This window comes from Zonotrichia albicollis, chromosome 6 (assembly GCF_047830755.1).
Source record: "Zonotrichia albicollis isolate bZonAlb1 chromosome 6, bZonAlb1.hap1, whole genome shotgun sequence".
NCBI classification, from domain to species: domain Eukaryota; kingdom Metazoa; phylum Chordata; class Aves; order Passeriformes; family Passerellidae; genus Zonotrichia; species Zonotrichia albicollis.
Window position 1 is genome coordinate 18,894,687 of NC_133824.1, and position 20,081 is coordinate 18,914,767.

Genomic DNA, 20,081 nt, shown 5'->3' on the forward strand with positions numbered 1-20,081 from the left:
AATTGCTTGTTAAGCTTTTTTGCCCACATACATAAGCTAGGATACAAAATGATAACAGTTAGCAGTAATAGCAAATGAATATTTTAGTGTTAAAATTCCCCTTTTGGGGGGAATTATGCTTTCTTCTGTGAAGGCACCAGTCTGACCAGTCTGTCACAGATACAATACTACATTAGAGGAGGGAGAAATAATGAAATGAGATTTCACCGAATTACAGAGTTAGTAGAGAAAACGAACCTTATTTACCGGTTACTTTTCTTCTGGAAACTTACTGTCTTTTTTAGGCTAAACTTCAGTGAGTTAGTAGGTGTCTGAGTCATCATTTGTGGCAGACCTGTTCAAGGTTTAAACACTATGCTCTCCTGTTTTTATCATTGAAGAGTTGTTTGAGCCTGTAAACCTGGTTAATGATTCCTGTAAATGAGACAATGGAGAATGAGTGGTCCTGTTAGCCACAATGGTATATGCAGAAGGCATACTGTTGTTCACCCTAGTTTTAGTTTAGTATATTCCCTGAAGACTTTCAAGTATCAGCCTTGAAAGAACAGTGCAGTGGAATAAGAGAAATAAATGTTAAAAGCACCCACTTGGCAGTCTTTTTTCCAAAGAGCTTAGTGTCCACAGAAGGTTACCTAGAGGTGAGGAGCTGCAGTGATGGTTTCCTTTCTTCCAACTGAGTGGCAGTATTTGTGAGCCCAGAATGTGCTGAGATTAAACGTGAGGTTTTCCTTTGTTCCTTCTCTCACCCTTTACCTCTTCCATCCTGAAGGAATATCTATCTGTTCATAGCTGAGGTCACTAGCAGGGATACGTTAATGAGTCCATTTTTATTTTCTATAGAACTGATAGACTTTAAGACAAGAAGAGTTGCAGCATTCAGAAAAAATCTGGTGGAACTAGCAGAACTGGAATTAAAGCATGCTAAGGTAACTGTGATCCTTTTTGGCCTATATTTCAAGTTATTTTGAATATTTGATTAACCAAAATGGCTACAGTTGTTGTATGATACACACTTCACATTCAGGAAGGAGAATTTTAAGTTTTATCCAGAAAGATTAATTTCTTTAATAAAGAGAAAATGAAGTATAGGTGAAGTGTCTCACAGATTGGTATGCTTGACGTGCCTTTAGAAAACTCATATCCTGGAAGAGAATTTTGCCTTCAGTTTTGTGTTTGTCTGTTTGATATTTACATCTACAGAATTTGGAAACTTACCTATTTTTAAAACTTCATCTCTACATTTCGCTATGAGAAAGGAAGTGGTTTCTCCTGTTAGCCAGATTTTGGGACTTGATGTGTAGGATATTAAGCATGAGATCACACTGGCCTGTCTGGTATGATGAGTATGCTTTTTGAACCTTTTTGCCTTTAAACCATTAACAAAAGAGGCATGTTGCAGATAGCCTTTTCAGGAACAAGAATTTTTGTGGGAAAATAACTTTAGGAGGCCTGTACTGTCCTTGAGTTTCACAATGTATTTGGTTTCATGGATGACTACAACAGTCTCTTATTTGAACAGTCTTACAGCTGGAGGCAGCTTTCTTTTAAAAATCAGTTCTTAAGCATTTCTCTTCAAATCTGAAACTGCATTGGTTAGGAAGCTGTGAATTAACTCAGAATATATCTGTTGAAAGGACTTGTTAAGAGGTGTATTACTGCTTTACTTTCTTTTCAGTAGTGTTGATGGTGTCATTCTTCCTTCTGCTAAACCCATTGCTTGTAAAACCCATGGGCAGTAGTAAGAGTTGTTTAGGGAAATTTTTTTAAGATCTTTGTAGGTGTAAGTTCAGCTAAATGAGCTATTTATGTATTGCTGGTAAAGCAATCAGTAATGTATGGAACACAGGACTCCCTTTTTCAGATGAACAATCCTTACTTTAAATTGTCCTAGCAATCTTACTTGAACATTTTTTATTGATTTGCCATATTGTGCTTTAGTAAGGGAGTGCTTCTGTCCTGCTTCAGTCATTGACTCTTCATCATCTCTTGTAACTGACTCTTGCTGAAGTCTCCACATGCCTTGAAGTGGAATGCTTAGACAATGTCTCTGTCTGCTATTAAAGAATCACTTCATTTAACTATGCAAGTCACAATTTTGGAATAATATTATCTTTAATTTTGACAGCTAATAACTGTGGAATGCAGGGGGAAGATGCTTAAATTATGTAGCTTTCAACTTGATACATGTTTCCTGTGTCCTCAGTACCTGGAAGTTCTTGAAGATTTTTAGCTTTAGTTTATTGCCACAGCTTGTGTTTAACACTAATTTCTTTGAATAGTCTCTCTGTGACTTACCTTGTCTTACTAAATTTAATAACAAGGAGTCCATGAAGCTGGATATAGAACCGCTGAATTGTAGTTCTGCTTTTGAAGATGAATTTTTTTTGCTGACCCTTTTCACCTACTTTATCATGGAGCACACCATTCACCAGACAGTTTTTAATCTTTAAAATCTTTACAATAATAAAAGGTCATTTTGACTAAGAATGATAAGTCTTGAAACATTAACAAATACTGTAACTTGTTGAATGAAAGATGTTTCATTTCTCACTAGGTTTGAAAATTCTCTTTTTCAATGCCACTGTTTCAAATTTAAAAACAAGCTAAGCTACAGATGGATCAGTTTGGTTACAATGTTTTTCTTTCTGTGAGTTCTGAGTTTGATTATTACAAAATTTACAAGTACAGTGGGTTGTACTTTTCAACATTATATAATGGGAAATGTTCTTATTAATGCAGTAACCAAGGTATTTGAAGAGGGACTTATGGATACATTTTTAATTTTTATTAATCTATACAGAGTATTGAAGGATGAAATGGTTTGATGGACACTTTATAGATTAGTTCCATAAAAGAAGAAAATAAGGTATTAAAAGACTTGTTTGTTGGGTTGGGTTTTGTTTTGTTTTGTTTTTATATAGTATTGTGCCCTGATGTGGGAAGAGCAGTGCTAGAGGAATATGAAATGCAAATCATGAGCAATGCTTCCATTTCAAGGACTAGGTAGCCCTGGTTTTGACTGGGCTAAGCTGGGCTGTTTCTAGACACCTAATTGCTCTGGAAGACTAATGGAAGTATAAAAGAAAGCTGTGTTTTTCATGTAGGCAGTCAATTAATTACAGCAGCCTAAAAGCCCCCTGCTTCTAGGTTTTTGGCAAAACACTTTGCCTGATGTTGGCAGTCTCTGTCTCTGCGCTTTTGCACTTCCTGGAGGCAGACATGTGAAGTTTTAGTAGCAGCAAAATGGCAATTGCTTGGTCAATCGAGTGTGGAGCACAGTGCTGACAAACTTTGCAACATGAACTATTACCCAAGTGTATGTACGTGTTTGCTTCCAGCAAAAATGCCAAGTAGGGAGGAGGTCTGGGGACAGTGGATATACTGCTGCAGCCTTTTGCTAGAAGTCTTCTATTATGGGTTGTCTTTTTCAGCAGTGAGTGCCTCCAGACTAGATGCCATGCAGATGCATCTGTTTCTGAATCAGTCTAGCTGCGTATCTTCTGGACTTGGAGCTGCCTCACACAAAAAACATAGAGCTGAAATATGATGTAGCAGTTGTGTGTTGAACTCACCTGAGAGGCTCTTTTGGAGGAATTTGGACACAATGAAGGCTCCTGCTTGACTTGCAGTTTAAGGTTACTTGCTCTGTGTGGAAAGAAAAACACAAATCCTAAAATACAGAGGTTGCTGCACAGAAGAAGTCAAGAGTGACCAAAGAATTGAGATAAGATTCTGAGGCACAGCTTGCATTTTGTGAACTATACCTGTCTGTAGGTCTAGAAGACTTGAGGGCCATAGGGAAATAAACTCAGTAAATCAGGGACACTGTACATACAAATTCTAAGTAAACCCTCCCTGCCCAGTTATGTTCATACTACTTCCCTATAACATACTTCTTGGAAGTATTAATATCCTCTTCTCCTTTGGAATTTCAACTCAAGACTTTTGAAAAAGCTAAAAATCAGACTGGGTTGGGTTTGCTTTAAGTTGATGAAAGGGCAGACTGCTGCCAGGAAGGATGATGATGCATGATTCTTCCTTTCCCTTATGTTGGCACAGTTATGTGTGCAGCTGCATAGTAAGAAGGGCTGAAGGTTGCTCTGGGTTTTCCTAGGCTTTCTTTGTCTTGTTTTCACAACATCCCTTGTATCAAAACACACAGTTTTGTCTGGGAGGGTCTGACAATAAAAGAGTGCTGCTTTCTTAGCAGCAGCATGTACCCTAGATTTATTTAGAACAGCTGCCAAACTGAAGCTTTAGATTATCATTGGTCAGTGACCTACTCTAAAGATGCTGATATTTCTTTTTCTGTGGCCATTTTGGCTGATTACTCCCCCCTTGGTAGTGCTTAGCTTCTGTTTTGCTAGTTCTGTGTTTCTTCATGACTTCGTGCAGCTGTAGCTAATGTAAGACCTGAGTCAGTGTTTGGCCATTTTGGTGCAAAAGCTGCATTTGGTGTACACAGTTCAGCATTTTAAATGGTTGGATTTTGAGGTATTCCTGTGCTGGACTTTGTGTTCAGGAAGGGAGGTTTGATAGCTGCTGAAACTGCTACAGTTATAATCATACAGCATTCAAAGCCTTGGCTGTACATTTGGAGTCTTTTGACATTGAATTGTAACTGAGTAACACAGCCACTTCCTTCATGTAAACAAACAGAAACATTTATTTTCCACAAATACTAACATATACACTCTTGCCTCTCTGCGTTTTTTGGAAAAAGAATTTCTTGTGTACTAGCAACAGATGTCTGGAGCCAATAGAAGAAGGAAGTAAGCAAAATGCAGTGCTAAAGGATTTGCTGAAATGTATTGTCAGTAATTCTTTCTTTCCTGAAAAGGATGTTTGTGTCACTGTGGTTCTGCTAATAATTTTAATATCTGCAGCTTAGGAGTGTGAGCTGGCAAGAAACACTTTTCTGAATCTGAATGTATTGGACTTTCTCAAGCTGTGGTGATATAAGTCAAGTATGTCATATACTGCAGCCACAAGGAGTAATGGTTCACAGTTTCTATTGTCCTTGATTTATTATAATTTAAATAAGGTGGTTCTTGTGAACTTTGTAAATTTGATCTAATGACAATGAATTATGTGCCTGTTTGGAAAATTTGAGTAGACTGGCTGGCTTAGTCTGGAAATGACTGAGGTGTAAAAGATGTTTTGATGGTTTAACCTCATCTGGCAAGTAAAACTCAGGAAAGTGAGAAAACTGGTGGGTTGAGTTAAAGACAGTTTAACAGGGAAAGCAAAAGCCATGCACACAAACAAAGCTAAGCAAGGACTTTATTCACTGCTTTCCATGGGCAGGCAGATGTTCATCCATCTCCAGGAGAGCAGGGCCCCATTATGTGTGACAGTGACTTGAGAAGACAATAGTCTGAATGCCCTCCTCTTCCTTCTTATTTCCCCCACATGATATACTAAGCATGATGTCATATGGTCTGGAATATCCCTTTGGTCACTTGGGGTCAGCTGTCCTAGCTGGGTCCCCTCCCATCTGTGCACCCCCAGCCACTTCTCCAGTGTGCCAGTACAAGGGGCAGGAAAGGCAGAGTCAGAGCTGCTTGGCAATGATTATGTCATCTCTATGTTATCAACATAATTTTCAGCACAAATCCAAAATATATCCCCATATTAGCCACTGAGAAGAAAATTAATTCTACCCCAGCCCAGTACAGATGTTCTGGTAACTGTTTTTTTTAAGAGTCCTACATAATGGTCTGTAAATTACAAATCTGCTTCATGCTTCTGTAAGAAGATGGCCAAAAGGTTATTGTCACACTTTGGTTACAGGTAATGTGTGCAGTCCATAAGTGTACTTCAGATTGAATTCCATTTAAAGACTGAAGACTTCAGATTGAAGTATTCTTTTCAATTCATTAGATCATTACGGTCAAGAATCAGCTTTTCAGTAGCAGAGACCTTACATTTATGAATCCTGTACACCACAAAGATGGGTCGCCAAGTCCTTATGTATCTTGCTTATATAGAACTTATTCATGTCACCAAACTACAAGCATTCTGAAAAATACCTTGTCACTGTCCTCTGCCAGTCTAGACATAAAGAGACAAAAAAGCTGTTGAAGCTGTAACTGATATTGCTGCCTTCTAGATAAGATTGAGAAGGATTTAGTAGGCATAACTGCGAATCTGTTTTTAAGCCTTTAAATCAGTTAATTGCTTAATCTGGATTATAAGAACCTGAAGTGGGCATAGAATTATGATTTAAGCTTTTGGAGCTGAGGGATGAACGTCCTGCTTATCTATCACAAGTCATTGGAGCACTTTTAACTGAAGGAGTATTTACAAATTCTTAAGGACTTCTGTGGACTGTTTATGAAAGGCATGAAAATCACAGATAGTTACATGCTTTTGTGTGTCTGAATTTTTATACGTTTCTTTTTTGTTCCAGAAATTGTTATAGAAGTCAGCAGTTTCTACCATGTTCATAACTGGGCATTCAGACTGCTTTGTTCCTGCATTTTATCTGAACCTGATAGGAATTACTCTTAACACTGTCAACAGCCCAACATTTTTTTCTTACATAAAGATTTCAGATTTGGGAACAAATGTAGTACAGGTATTTCATAGTGAATAGCTAGTCGTTTAAAGTAATCTAAGCATACATGAATGAACATACGAACACTGAGTTGTTTTGGTGGTGTTAAGTTCTGGCTTATCAATCACATCTGCTTAATTCACAACAGTTCTCTAAATTCATTCAGATACCTGAAAACCAGTCTGTATATTTTTATGGTAGAGCCAGAATGCTTTAAATAAGATGAAAAACTGTGTTTGGAAAGGCGGCCAGAGCTTGGCTTAGAGTTGAGTTAATGTTCTGATAATCACTTCTGTAGCTGCAGCTGTAATGGCTAAACTCGATGGCTAAATCACCTGGCTAAGCATGTCAGTCAGTCTGCTGTCTTTCTAACAGGGCCTCCTCCTTGAACAAAGCTGTCAGCTCAAATGGCTGCTGTAAGTGAGGAGATCCCAAGTGCTATGAATTGTTTAATATTGCTGATGAATAAATACAGTATTCACAGTATTCAGTAACACATGAATACTTAGGGGATCTCATTCTAGAGACAGAACAATGGCCCTGCTATATAAAATATTTTAAACTTTGCAACTGTGAATTCCATTGCTAAGAGAGTGCTCTGCAGTGAATAGATTTTGTGGCCAGACTAGACCTCTAGGAAGAAATGTGAAAGGGTGTTAAGTGCTTAGTTTTGAATCTCAGATTGGCTCTAGTTATTTCCATGACAGTATATTCCTACATTCAAAAAATCTTTCAATACAAAAGTTACACATATTTTTCCATAAGTTCAAAACCTGTCCATTCTTCTTTAGTTGTCATTGCTATTTAAAAAACATTGTTCTGTCACAAGGTTAAAAGAAGGAAGACAAATGTGGTGATATTTTTCTTTATTTTTACAGGGTAACTTACAGCTTCTGCAGAGCTGCCTGGCAGTGTTAAATGGTGACACATAAGCTACGGTCCGTCCTCCCACTAACAAGGGCTGCCCTCCTCTGGATTTTGTTTTCATGACTTTAAATAGGCATTTACAATTCCCTGGAGAAAACATTTGACAAAGTGCACATAAGCAAGCTTCTTCTTTCAAAAGAATTAAACATGTGAAAGTAGCTCCAGACTATATGAACAGCATACTTGTTATACATACATATTCATGTTTATTTAATCATTATACGCTTTCATTGTTCAGAAACCAAATGCTCGGGTTTTGTGAAAATAGCCAATATAATAATGTTCATGTTATGAATACTATGATACGGCTGCAATCTTATTTACCTTTGTAAGTAATTTCTGAAGATCACCATTTGAAGCACATTGTTCAAATGGCCTAAATATTACCATTAGATATTTGAATATTGTTACTATAATGGCATTGTATACACTGTCTTAGTTTTTTTTTCCCATGTACTTATATCAAAAAACTTATCTTTTTTTCAATTGTGAACATTTCTTAGAAATTTTGGAGAACTTTGTGTAACCTTTATAACTATGATTTAAAAAGAAAAGCAGATGCATTAGTATGTTTGCCTTAACTTGTAGACTAATCCAATTATTGTAAAATAAACCATGAAATCAGTGATTTTTCTAAAATGATGCAGACACTGTATCATATATAAGCATAGTATTTTCTAGTAAATTAGATTGATTTGTTTTTTTCTCTATTCATCGTGTAAAAACCATTGACTAAGTATTGGATTGGTCTGACACTACTCGCCCAGTACTTTTCACTTGCATTCTCAGGTTTTATCTGTTTGTCTGTGACTTTCCTACCCGGTGTTGTACTTAAATTGTTTTGAGCTTGGTGGCTGACTCTGCAGTTTTTTTGGCAGAAATACATTTGAGAGAACTTCCTGGGTTTCTTCTGAGAAAGGGGAAATAAAGTAGCAGAAGGGAGTTCAGAAGGTGCATAAAAAATCAGTGAAAAGTAATACTGCCCCACTGTCACACAGATAAAATGTTTTGCTTCAGGACAAAAGTGAAGGTATCCCCTATAAAGGAGTGTGTTAAGAGGATCTCACTGTGCTAACTGGACTTAAGACTTGGAGCTATGAATCCAGTATTGTTAGTTGTCTTGATTGGTCTCGCTTCCTTGAACTATGACCCTTTTCCAAGAGGTGCTGCTATGTCGTGTGATTTCACAATGTCATAAAATGAGGCTTTACTTGATGAATCACTCTTCACAGTGGGATTTCTGCTTTATAAGCAATATATGCTGTTTGCAGGCCTTCAGTGGAGCAGCAAAGTTTGGGTGAATGGTATGGTTGAAAATGCAGATCAGTGTAAGTCAGTGTCTGATTACAGACGCCCTGTACTGCCACACAGAGGCGTGTGGTGTGTTTTGTTTCTCTCAGATAGGGTAAATTGCACAGTGTTTTATACTTACCCTGCTGCCTTGCACATCAAAACATTGCAATGGCAGAGAAGTTTGCATTGTGCTTTGATTCATGCACCCATCACGTCAGGCTTCGATGCCCAGTGCCCAGTGGGTCTTGGCAACTTAGCTAGTACAGAGAGTATTCCCAGCAATGCCTACTACACCAATACTGTGCTGTTCATCTTCTAGATATAACAGGTATAATTCCTAAGGAACTCATCTATAAATAGACTACAAGGGACAACGATGACAATGTATATATAGTTAACAATATTGTAAATATTTTAAGTAGGATGTGGGAACAGTTTTTAGATTAGTCCTCGCTGTTGAGTGTTACTAGCTCATTAAATTTTTTCCAAGCCTCTTGGTATTGGGTGTGTCTCTTAAAGCTCTAACTCTGCCTCGGTAACTCTGGTAAAAAGCGCTTAAAGCGTGACTCGAGGACTGCAGCTCCTTGGAGTAACGGGAAGGAGCCTGCCCGCTCCTCGCCGCGGGCGGCCCGGGAGCCGCCGGGCGCCGCTCTGGGCCGGCGGGGGCGCCTTTCCCCGCGGGGCGGGGCGGGGCTCTGCCGCCGGAAGCTGCCGGCCGCCCGGAAGGGGCCGGGCCGGGCCTGGCTGCGGCAGGGCCGAGCTCAGCGGTGGCGCCATGAGCCGCCTGCGGGAGGAGGATGATCCGTACGTGGTGGAGGAGCCCAGCGACGAGGAGCGAGCGCTCAGCAGGTGCCTGGAGCTGCCGGTCGGGGGTGGGCGCGGGCCGGCGGCGGCGGGCCCCGCTCCCCGCCTGGCTTGTGCTGGCCCGGGCGCGCAGTGACGCTGGCGGTGCCAGGCCGTGGGCAGGAGGATCGGCCTCGCTCCATCAGCCGCGGCGATTTCCGTGAAACCGGCGTATTTATATTTCTGACTGCACAGCTCCCTGCGCGGAGCGAGAGCTGCTGGGGCGTTGTGGCAGGCCGCAAGCTGAAGCTCCTTTGCGTTTAAACCAGAGTTTTAATACTCCTAAGCTAATAAAGTGTTTCAATATGTACATTGCCCATAAGCATAGGAGTAAGGGCTCTCCCGTGCACCCACACAATTCGGATGTTCATTCCCCAGTGACTATGTCCACGTTTTAGCCTGTTTGTAATAACTGGGTGTGTACCGCTTGGCTGTTTGTAGCTCCGAGGATGAGGTGGACGTGCTCCTGCACGGCACTCCTGACCAGAAGCGGAAGCTGATACGGGAGTGCCTGACTGGCGAGAGCGAATCTTCCAGCGACGATGAGTTCCAAAAGGAGATGGAAGCAGAACTAAACACCACCATGAAGACTATGGAAGGCAAATGGAAATCACCCGAAATGGGTAGATCAAGCTTAACATCTGCTTGCATATGAAATACTGAATTATGTGTTAGTGGCCAAATAATCTTTAGGTTTTGGTTGTATAGTTAAGATTATGTAGCAGTATTTACATCACCACATCCATACAGCACAGAATAGGAATTGTGATGCAGAGTGGCTGTGACTGCTTGGCAGTTCATGTTGGCATTTTTGAATTTCTGTAGCCCTGAAATTTTGGGGGACTTTTTTAGTGAATTTTATTGTAATTAAAGTTTGTGAAACAATGTGCCACACCTGTATTTCTTTCACATGACTAAAAATGTCTTGTGTATTCTGTAGGGCACAGACAGGCCCTACAGAATGATGGTGGTGTCCTCTGTGTCTAAAAAAAGTGTTGGGAGAAACTGTCCTTCAAATGGTACCTGAGGTTCATCTTTGAGGGAGAAGGGAGTAGCTTTGCTGTGAGAATGCCTGTAAATGAAGTAACACAAGTGATGTGAATGATAGGGGTGTGGGAATAACCTGGGAGAGCTGTTACTTAACACACCCAGGTAGAACAGAGCACTCTGAACAGAGTAACTTGAAAGTAAAGGTTTGTTGTGGGTTTTATACTTGCTGTCCTTTTAGCAGGGTGTTCTTACCATTTCTGATTTCACATGTAGGTACTTCCTCAAGTACTGGATCTGCCAGCACTTCAAAATACTATGATGACATTTACTTTGATTCTGATTCAGAGGATGAAGATAAAATAGGTAAATGACAGAGGCAAGGGGAGGGCATCTTTATACTGCCACTTACTCTCTCAGATCCTGTAAAATCCTCTGAGGGGATGGGGGGTCAGGAGGCTGTTTTTGAAGGCAGCATTTTTGAGGGGAATTATCAGCCTATACCATCTCAGCATAGCTCCTGCAATTTTATGATGTATCCCAGTGTAATGCTTTGGGGTCATGCACTTGGAGGAGAGATGAGCCAGGCATGTAAGTTTCAGTTTAGATTTATTGCAAGGATGGAAATCGAAAATTGGAAATTGTATATTGTATATTTTGATAATTTGTGTCTGATGGATGGAATATATTCTTGCACATTTTTTCCAGATACTCAGGATGTCCGGAAAAACAGAAAACATCAGCAGCGGCGGATTCTCTCCAATGATGAGCTGCTGTATGACCCAGAGGAAGACAGTAGAGACCAAGAGTGGGTAGACTCACAGAGGAGAGGGTAAGCAACCATAAATATTTGAATTGTAAGATACTTAACATCAACTGAAAATTTTAAATGAAAATTGTAAATGTAGAGAAAAAGCCAATGCTGTCAAATCCATTATATGAAACTATTTTTTATATATAAACTTAAGGCATAAGAAACTTAGAAGCCTGTAAAATGTTTTGGGTGTATGTAATAGAACTTGAGTCTTCAAAACGACACAAAACTTAAAAATTTTTAAAATCAAAATTTCAAAATTCTCTAAGCCAGTTTTGTCTGTAGATCTCATCTAAACAACCATGCTATGAATTAAACTGTTGCAAGATAATTTGATTGCCGATTAATATTTGTTCCTGATAAATAGTGAATTTCTGGTTTTGGAAAACTTTCAACTTAGCAAGCCACAAAATGTGCAGAGAAAACGGGAATGATATAAAGGTACTTTAATGTGGGTTTTTTGAAGGTTGAAGTAGAAAAATGACTGCTGCAGCAGAAGTAAAATTTTCCACCTAAATTTATTGATTAAGATAATGAATGTTGCCTGCAGAGATGGTACTTGAGATACCTGCTTTGTCAGAGTAGAGGGCTCTTAGGCACAAATTCTCATGCCAGATGTATTTGTCTCACCAAATGAAAATACTCTGGAAATCAAAAGGTACTGGTATGTGTTTTCCCCTCACCTTCTCATTTATGTTGACTTAATGCAAAAGGTGTCCAGAATGAGCCAAGTATTAATTGGTGAATTTTAATGCAAAGAGAGGTTTGACATTGAATTACTATGACCAACAGCAAGGGCATGTAATTTCACTTTATGTCTCTGCTTCCTCCTCTCTCGGATTGGTAGGTACCGGAACCAGAGAAGAGCACCACAGCAGAGGCAGGCAAAGCCTGCAGCTGTTCCAAACAGTGATGCTGTTCTGAACTGCCCTGCCTGCATGACAACACTATGCCTGGACTGCCAGAGGTAACAACAGTGAACACTAAAGGGTCTTTTGTAATTTCTTTTTCTCAGTCAGTAGTATTGTTAGCATCTTCAGTTTGATCTATGGATTTTTATCAACTGTGTCTCACAAGGTAGCCCTAATAACGAGAAGGCAGGTAGATGTAAGTCAGATTTAGGTTTAGATGCTGGTTTGTAAGAGTGATGATCTTTAACCTGCAGTGTGGAGATGGGGAAGGATAGGGTAGAACATTAGCATAGTGGAGTAGGTAAATTTTAAAAAAAACAATAATTGTGAAGACTCAGGCATTTCAGGAAGATTGGGGATTTTAGAGATACCTATTTAATATATATTTTGGCTTGATGTTTGGAGGCATAAAACTATTCTAGGTTATTTTTGTCTAAAAATGTCTTGTTAAAGGAGGATTAAGCAAAATAAAGGTGTATTCTGGCTTGGTTTGAGTCTCAGCAGTTAGGTTTTGAGTGCAGTTACATTTAAAAGTGCCAGGAAGGTATTTAGGTGAGAGTCCACAGTATGGTTTGCTACTATTCAGTATCTGACTGCACTGTAGTTAGTGCTGCTGACCTAAGCTAAGGAAAGGACCCTAGAAGTGGGAGTAAAATAGAAAGAAATCTTCTGAAATGAGGAATAAAATACCTGTCATTTACTATTTTTGGTGATAGAGGATGAAATTCCACAGCAGCCTGAAATCATCTAAGTACTGACTGCTGTTTTTCCTCTGTTTTGGCTTTGCTGGCTCTGGTACTCCTTGACCATTTTCTGTAGTTAAGTATTTCAATTTGCTAAGCTAACAGAAAACTGTATTTTTATTGTCAGACTGGTCTTTCCTGGGTTTAATCCACTGCAATAGCTCAGCACAGTGTCATACAAGCAATAAGCCAGCAGAATTCCAGATTGGACTTCTGCAGCCACTGTTGTATTCATTCAGGCTGCTGTAAAATTGCAGCCTGAGGGACATTGTGTTAAATTGAACTACAGTACTGAATTTTGCTACATACTCCAGATATACAGTTGTTAAGACTGATGACAGCTGAAATTTTATGTTTTATTATAGACATGCTGCTTCTAGCGTGATATGTCAATGATATTACTTATAAATAAGGAATTTCAGACTTGCATGACATTGTAGGATGTCACTGCCAGCAGATGAGTCACTCACAGCTTCCTGATCCTTTACTATTATGAGGTATATGTAGCAATGCATAATTCTGCAATACCAATACCATTGTACTCCAGGGCGTTTCTTTCAGCAACAGACAGTATTTTAAAAATGCCTTAAAAAACAACAGATGGCTGCAATTCTATGTTTTTATTATTTTTGTAGCTGTGACTTCTGTTTATAAAATTCCTGCTTACTTGGCTTTCAGCCCTTTGGCATATTACTTCCTATCTTTTATCCCATACCCAGTGATGGTAACAGATTTCTTGGAAGCAGTGTTGTATGAATGGTATGACTTGCATTTTCTCTCTTCTCCATAGACATGAATCTTACAAAACACAGTACAGAGCAATGTTTGTGATGAACTGCGTTGTTAACAAAGAGGAAATTCTGAAATACAGAAAGAAGGTGAAGAGAAGTAAGAAGAGGAAGCACAGCAAAGAAATTGACCCTATACAATCAAATCAAGAAGAAGAGGAAATATATCACCCAGTATTATGTACTGAATGCTCAACTGAAGTAGCAGTAATGGATAAAGATGAAGTTTTTCACTTCTTCAATGTTCTGGCCAGCCACTCCTAATGTGGAAATGCAGGGGGAAAATCCTGTGCTGTTTTTAAGAGCGTGGGAAGTGTTAGAAATGCAGGCATACTCGCATTTTTGAAAATGTGGTCTTCAAAATGTGCATTTTCGTCTGAGAACTTCGTAATGATTGGACTTTTTGCAACGTTTATTCAAGGCATACAGTTAACTGTGTGTATATGAGAGCAATATTCATTCCCAATGTTGGGAGGTTGTATCATTGGGGATTAAATATTTTGTAAATACCACGTAAGATCTGTATATTATGATCATTCCCTGTATATATACTATCCATTCATCATCTCAGTGTGTATTAGAATGGCTTCTTGGAATAAACACTTTATAGTAACTGATTTTCCATAGCTGCATTGGTTATTTTCTAGCAAGGGATAAACAACATTCAGTCAGAATATTTGATGTCAGTAGGCTGTTCTTGGTAGGTTTGCACTCGTGGTCTGTGTTATGGTTTTACCCTCGCTGGCAACTAGGCCACACAACTGCTTGCTCACTCCCTTCCACTCCCTCCCCCCAGTGGGGAGGAAAATTTGGACCTGCAGATGCACAGCAAGAGGAGCCCACACTAAAGCAGGTGTTCTGATAAAACTTGTGACCCTGTGGCAGGCCCATGTTGGAGCAGGCTGTGCCTGAAGGACTGCACTCTGGAAAAATGACCCAGAAGGGAACAGTTTTGGAAGTGTTGCCTGTGGGATGGATTCACGTTAGAGAAGTTAGTGGAGTAGTCTCCTGTGGGAGGTACCTCACACTGGAGCAGGATAAGGACTTCTGGACCAGTGGCAGGAACAATGGGTGATGAACTGACCAAAACCCCCATTCCCTGTCTCCCTGCACTTCTGGTGGGGGAGGAAGTAGAGCCCAAGAAGCAGGGTGAGTTAGGGAAAAGTAAGATTTATTGTAGTCCTCATTATCCTGCTCTGATTTTGTTAGTCATAAATTCAGGTAATGCTCCCAAGTTCAGTGTGATTTGCCCATGATGGTATTCAGTGAGTGAGCTCTCCCAATACTTAAGTCATGGACCTTTGTGTGTGTTTCCTCTGTCCATTTGCAGAGGGGACAGATGGAGCAGCTTTGCTGGGTACCCGGTATCCAGCCAGGTCAATCCACCACAACAACACAACTGCTCACCACCTGCTGACCCAAAGCCAGCTTGTCCTTGAACAGTGATCATCTGCCTTCCAGGTAACTCCCCCAGTTTATACACTGGGCATGATATTCCAGGGTATGGAATATCCCTTTGGCCACTTTGATCACTTGTCCTGGCCAGGCTCCCTCCCAGTTTTTGATGGCACTCCTCGCTGGCAGAGCATGAGACACTGAAAAGTCCTTGACTTATCCTAAGTGCCACTTAGTGTTTTGCCAGTGAGCAGGGTCAGAGACACAGACACAAAACCAATTTAAGGAACAGTGTCATTTACTATAAAGCAAAACTACAAAGAATCACAAAAGGACAGGCTATGCAATGCACATAATCCTTAGCAAAGAATTACAAAAGGATAAGCAATGCACCTAATTGTTACTACTGAAGAATGCCTACCGTGATTAAGACAGATACATCACTAGTTACCCTAATTACTTGACCATCTGAGTCCTCAAAACATCAGCTGTCACAGCCAAGGACAGGAGAAGCTGTCACAGCCAAGGACTGGAGAACCATGCCCAGTAACAGAGCTCCAGTGGTGTGTCCACCTTGCAGGCATCTGGGCTCCCTGACTTTGCTGTGAAAGTAGCCCAGATTGTACACTGTTAAACAAAGAAGCTGACATAATTTCTAATTTTGTTCTTCTACTGGCTTTTCCCTAAAGCCTCACCAGGAGGAACCAAGGGAGTTGTCTTTGATCCTATACACGCCTAGTAAGGCATTCCCAGGTTTCTAGATATGGAAAGGTTTGCAAATAAATGAATACATATAACAATACTTTTATATAGATAACTTTTGGCTGGACTGTTCACCTAGAGGTTAACTTTGGCTCAGGGGCTGTTGTTTAGACCTTAGTAGTTAACATAGCAACAACCAAAACATCCTGGTGTTCATGAGAACATTATTCTCAGACTAAATCCAAGTTACTGACGAGAATATGAACTCCGTCCCTGTAGGGGGATAGAACAAAAATAAATAAAGGTAGTACAGAAAGTAAACTTACCCCCCTAAAGAGTTGCAGCTGAGCCAATTACTAAGGATTAGGAGCAGGCCTGATGTTAACAGGCCACAGCTGTAGCAATCAGAAGAGTGCTATAAAAGAGTGGATCGGTTGGCTGAGGGGAACTGGAGTCAGTTGGCTGCTGTGAGGACAAGGAGGAGTCAGTGCCTGGAGGAGAAGAAACATGCCTACAAGAAACATCAAGGAGGTATGAAACTCTAGTAATATGGAACCCTTGCCAGGTAATGACAATAGAGTTCTTGTACTATAACGACAACATGTCCCAGCCAAAACCACGACACTGATAAAGAAAGAATTGTGATATTTGGATTTTTGGTTCATTAAGATCTCCAAAAAAGGAGACTTTTCTTTATACAGATTGGAAAATGAGCTTATATTGATTTTGCTGGCATGGACTGTTCTGCCACTGATCATCTAAATCAACATGCCTAGTAATACAGGTAAATGTTGTACATATAAATATATGTTGCAGTGTGTTTTTATTTTGCAGGTTATTGTTTGATTTGTTGTTTGGTAGTTTTTTGGGCCCTTTTTCCACCTGCTTTTAGAGTGACACAGACTTGTCTTTGTTATTCAATTGAGCCAGGTGTTGGTTTATCTCTTTGCTACTTAGCTACTTTTCTGCCAAGTTTCAAACCCCTTCCTCCCACATCCATTTGCTAACCCCTTCTGTCCCAAGCAGTTTTTAACCCTTGTATCCCTTGCCTTTGTGTTCCACCCCCAATCAAGTGCTTTTGATTAGTTGAACATTGTGTCCTCCCTTGAGACCTGCCCCCCTTTATAAGCTGTTGTTTGCCCCCAGCTCATGCCTGGGACCCTGAGGCTCGGGGAGTGTAACATCAAATAAAGGAACCCAGTGCCACCCCAGGCCCGTGCTGCTGCTGCGGCCTTTTTGTTCTGCGTTGTGCCTCCACTGGTAGCTGGGATTCTGCAGAGCCCTGAAAGAGGGGGACTGTCGCCACCCCACTGTCACATCTAGCCGGGACGTGTGAAAAATAAGTGTATTTACATACATGTAGTAGAAGAAAGTACTGGATTTGTTGTTGTTTTTCCTTTTGAGGATACATTTTAAGAAGAAATTTACAGTCAGATCTATTACCGTAAAACTAGTTTGCTTTTTCTGTTTATTTAGTACATTTACAGCTTCTTTATGGAAGCACAAAGAGCTTCTGCACTTGGTATTTATGTCTGTGAAGCCACTTTATTGTTAATTCTGGATCCTTCTCTGTCTTCATTCAGGTGTGTGCCCTAGAGGCAAACTCTTACTTATTTGTAGCATCTCTTATAGCCAGATATTTTTTTAACTGTACCTTGAACAAGGGTCTGTGAAAAAAATCTCATCTTTGTGTTTTTTCTTGTTATAAGACTAGGAATAACTAGTTATATGTGCTTTAAGGAATTGTCAGAAATATTTGAACTTAGGAGGTAGAAACCTGAATAATATCTTTTGTGCCACAGATTATAATAACTATTTGGTGACCTTTTGTAGTCCCTGGTGTGGTATTTTACTGATCTACACACACTCATTCTATACTGTTACATGAGATTAGGAAGAAATAAACATGCTGGTTCTTCTGTCAGGATTACATAAGAAATACACAGAATTACTATTTTCAAATCAGCAGAAACTTAACTTCTGTTTGATGAAGTAGAGAACTGTTGATGCAGCTGCTGAACCTGTGGTTGGTCAATATGATGTGCCTTCCTCTGCATATGCAACCTAGGAACAAAATGGAGCTCTACTGGTACGGAGGCTTGGGGGATGCGTGAGACAAGATTTCAATCTCATCTTTGCTGTTGAATGTAGGTATATTGAGACTCAAGAGTGAAGTATCTAACTTGCAGTATCAGATAGCTGTGGGATCATGTGAAGTGGGATAAATTCTTACTGTGTGCCACAAGCACACAGAGGTGTACACAGGAAATTTTGAATATATGAAGAACTGTTTCTTGGTAGAAGTGTGGAGGAATACATGTAATAGGGATTATTGTGTCCATGTGCTCTGGAGTATGCTGGCCTTGATTTACTTCTCTTTACATTCCAGATGAAACAGAAAGGCTCTCTGTAGTGCCGGGTTAAGGATGTTTGCATTGACCTGCTGGAAACATGAGCATGTGAGAATGTAGTTCAAGGGCTCAAGTGTTGATGCAGGTGGCATCAGGAAAAACAATTACATGATGACACTCCCTAAGCAGGGGTAGAATGGAGCTGGTGAAGGAGGGGAAACTGTACAGAGGAATGACGCCTATTTCCATAAGGGGCTAACTAGCAAAAAAAATTCTCATGAGTATGCACCATACCAAAAAAGTGTAAGGGGCCACCTACCTGGTGGGTTAGGACAGGTGTACAAGACTGTAAAGCTGGCATGCCTCGAGGCATTACCTTTCCTCTCATCCCAGATCCTTAATTTTGCTTGCCTTACCACTTGAATTGCAGAGCATCTTGTTAGGAATCACAGGAACAGAGAGGACTGGACCCCTGTGCTCCATGTTGATACCCTTCCTGCAGCTTTGAATGGGAATAATGCTTTAGTTATTGAACTTGTCCTTGAACTTTGGGCATGTTTATACAGAAAGGCACCTTTCATGATTACCACTGTTTACTCAAGCAGCAACACAAACACAGGACTCCTCCAGCAGAGACTGCAACAAGCAACAGCAGACTTGGATAGTGGCCACAGCTCCCATAGGCAGTTATGTCAGGGTATTAATCTACTTGTGTTCAAATAAATCTGCATAGATTAAGTGTATCTAAATGCCTTCAAGGTGAATCAAGTCCTATTTCAAATTCTGCCACACAAAATAGTACACTCTTTTTTCTTTGCCAGCTGCTTTTCTTTTCCACAGTTAACTCCTGGTCCTGTAGTTGTATTTTGCAGCTGTATAAGTAACTCAAAAGTGCATTCTCCTACGGTTGTACTTCCTTATTTTTCATTGTATAAATAGCACAGGTGAAGGTAGGGGTGGGACGGCTACAAGGACAGAATCACATTGCTCAGTGACATAATTGTAAATTGATTTACTAAGCAGAGTAAGTAAAGTGAGTCAATTCCAGTTTCTACTCTGTGCTGTGCACACTTGGAATGTGTGGTCTGGACTGCTGGCCTGGATGCAGGGCCTGGAAGTTGCAACACACGCTCTGCTCATTCAAGGTGCCTGATGATTGTGCACATCCCCTTCCAGCGGGTTTGCAAACCGTGCCTTCCACAGTGCCAGCATCAACTGCCAGGGGCCTTCCTAACCACACAGTCCCAAACCAGTCTGGGAATCTCTGGTTTCTGGCTGCCACTGCCTTAGGGTAGCGCAACGTTAGGAACAGTCACAGTAAACAGCTGATTCATCACCTCTTAGATTTTCCTATTCATATGGATTAATCTCGTCAAAGCTGGCCTGTCTTAAGGTCGCATTTATCTGAGCCACGTTTTTGGGTGTGCTTTACCCTCTGACAACTGAAGGAAGTTGAAGAATCGTGCAGATAATTTTTAACATGTCTCCCTTAGGCCCTGCCAAGCAATGGCTTTGGCTCTTCGGTGATTCCCAGAACGTCAATTCAGATTAAACAGGATGAGAGAAAGTAGGTTGCAGCACCATCTCCTCGGTGTGACTCGGGCCGGGAGGTTACCAGCTCCAGGGTCAGCCGTATAATTTAATCAGATGGGCCCGATGTCGGCGTTCAGCGGGGAGAACGGGGAAGCGGTGCGCGTCCCCGCCGTTCTCCCGCGCTCCGGGAGCGCCCCGCGCCAGCCGCACAGGCCGCGGCGCCCCCTTGCCGCCG

At 40.6% G+C, this 20,081-nt stretch overlaps 2 protein-coding genes across 3 annotated transcripts in view; both read left to right on the top strand.

Annotated features, from left to right (window-relative positions):
* SNX6 (sorting nexin 6) overlaps window positions 1-8,336 on the top strand; it is a 28,705-nt gene extending 20,369 nt beyond the window's left edge. For both annotated transcript variants that reach the window (XM_005479843.4, XM_014268150.3), the window contains exons 13-14: window positions 841-926; window positions 7,438-8,336. In XM_005479843.4, coding sequence (XP_005479900.1) covers window positions 841-926; window positions 7,438-7,491 — 140 coding nt within the window. In that variant the 3' untranslated portion in view covers window positions 7,492-8,336. The remainder of the gene's footprint in view (window positions 1-840; window positions 927-7,437) is intronic.
* Window positions 8,337-9,440: 1,104 nt separating this feature from the next.
* On the top strand, window positions 9,441-14,482 carry EAPP (E2F associated phosphoprotein). The gene is made up of 6 exons (XM_005479844.4): window positions 9,441-9,628; window positions 10,064-10,245; window positions 10,886-10,975; window positions 11,318-11,441; window positions 12,271-12,390; window positions 13,868-14,482. The coding sequence occupies exons 1-6, from the start codon at window positions 9,555-9,557 to the stop codon at window positions 14,127-14,129; spliced, it is 852 nt and encodes a 283-aa protein (XP_005479901.2). The 5' UTR covers window positions 9,441-9,554; the 3' UTR covers window positions 14,130-14,482.
* The last annotated feature ends 5,599 nt before the right edge of the window (window positions 14,483-20,081 follow it).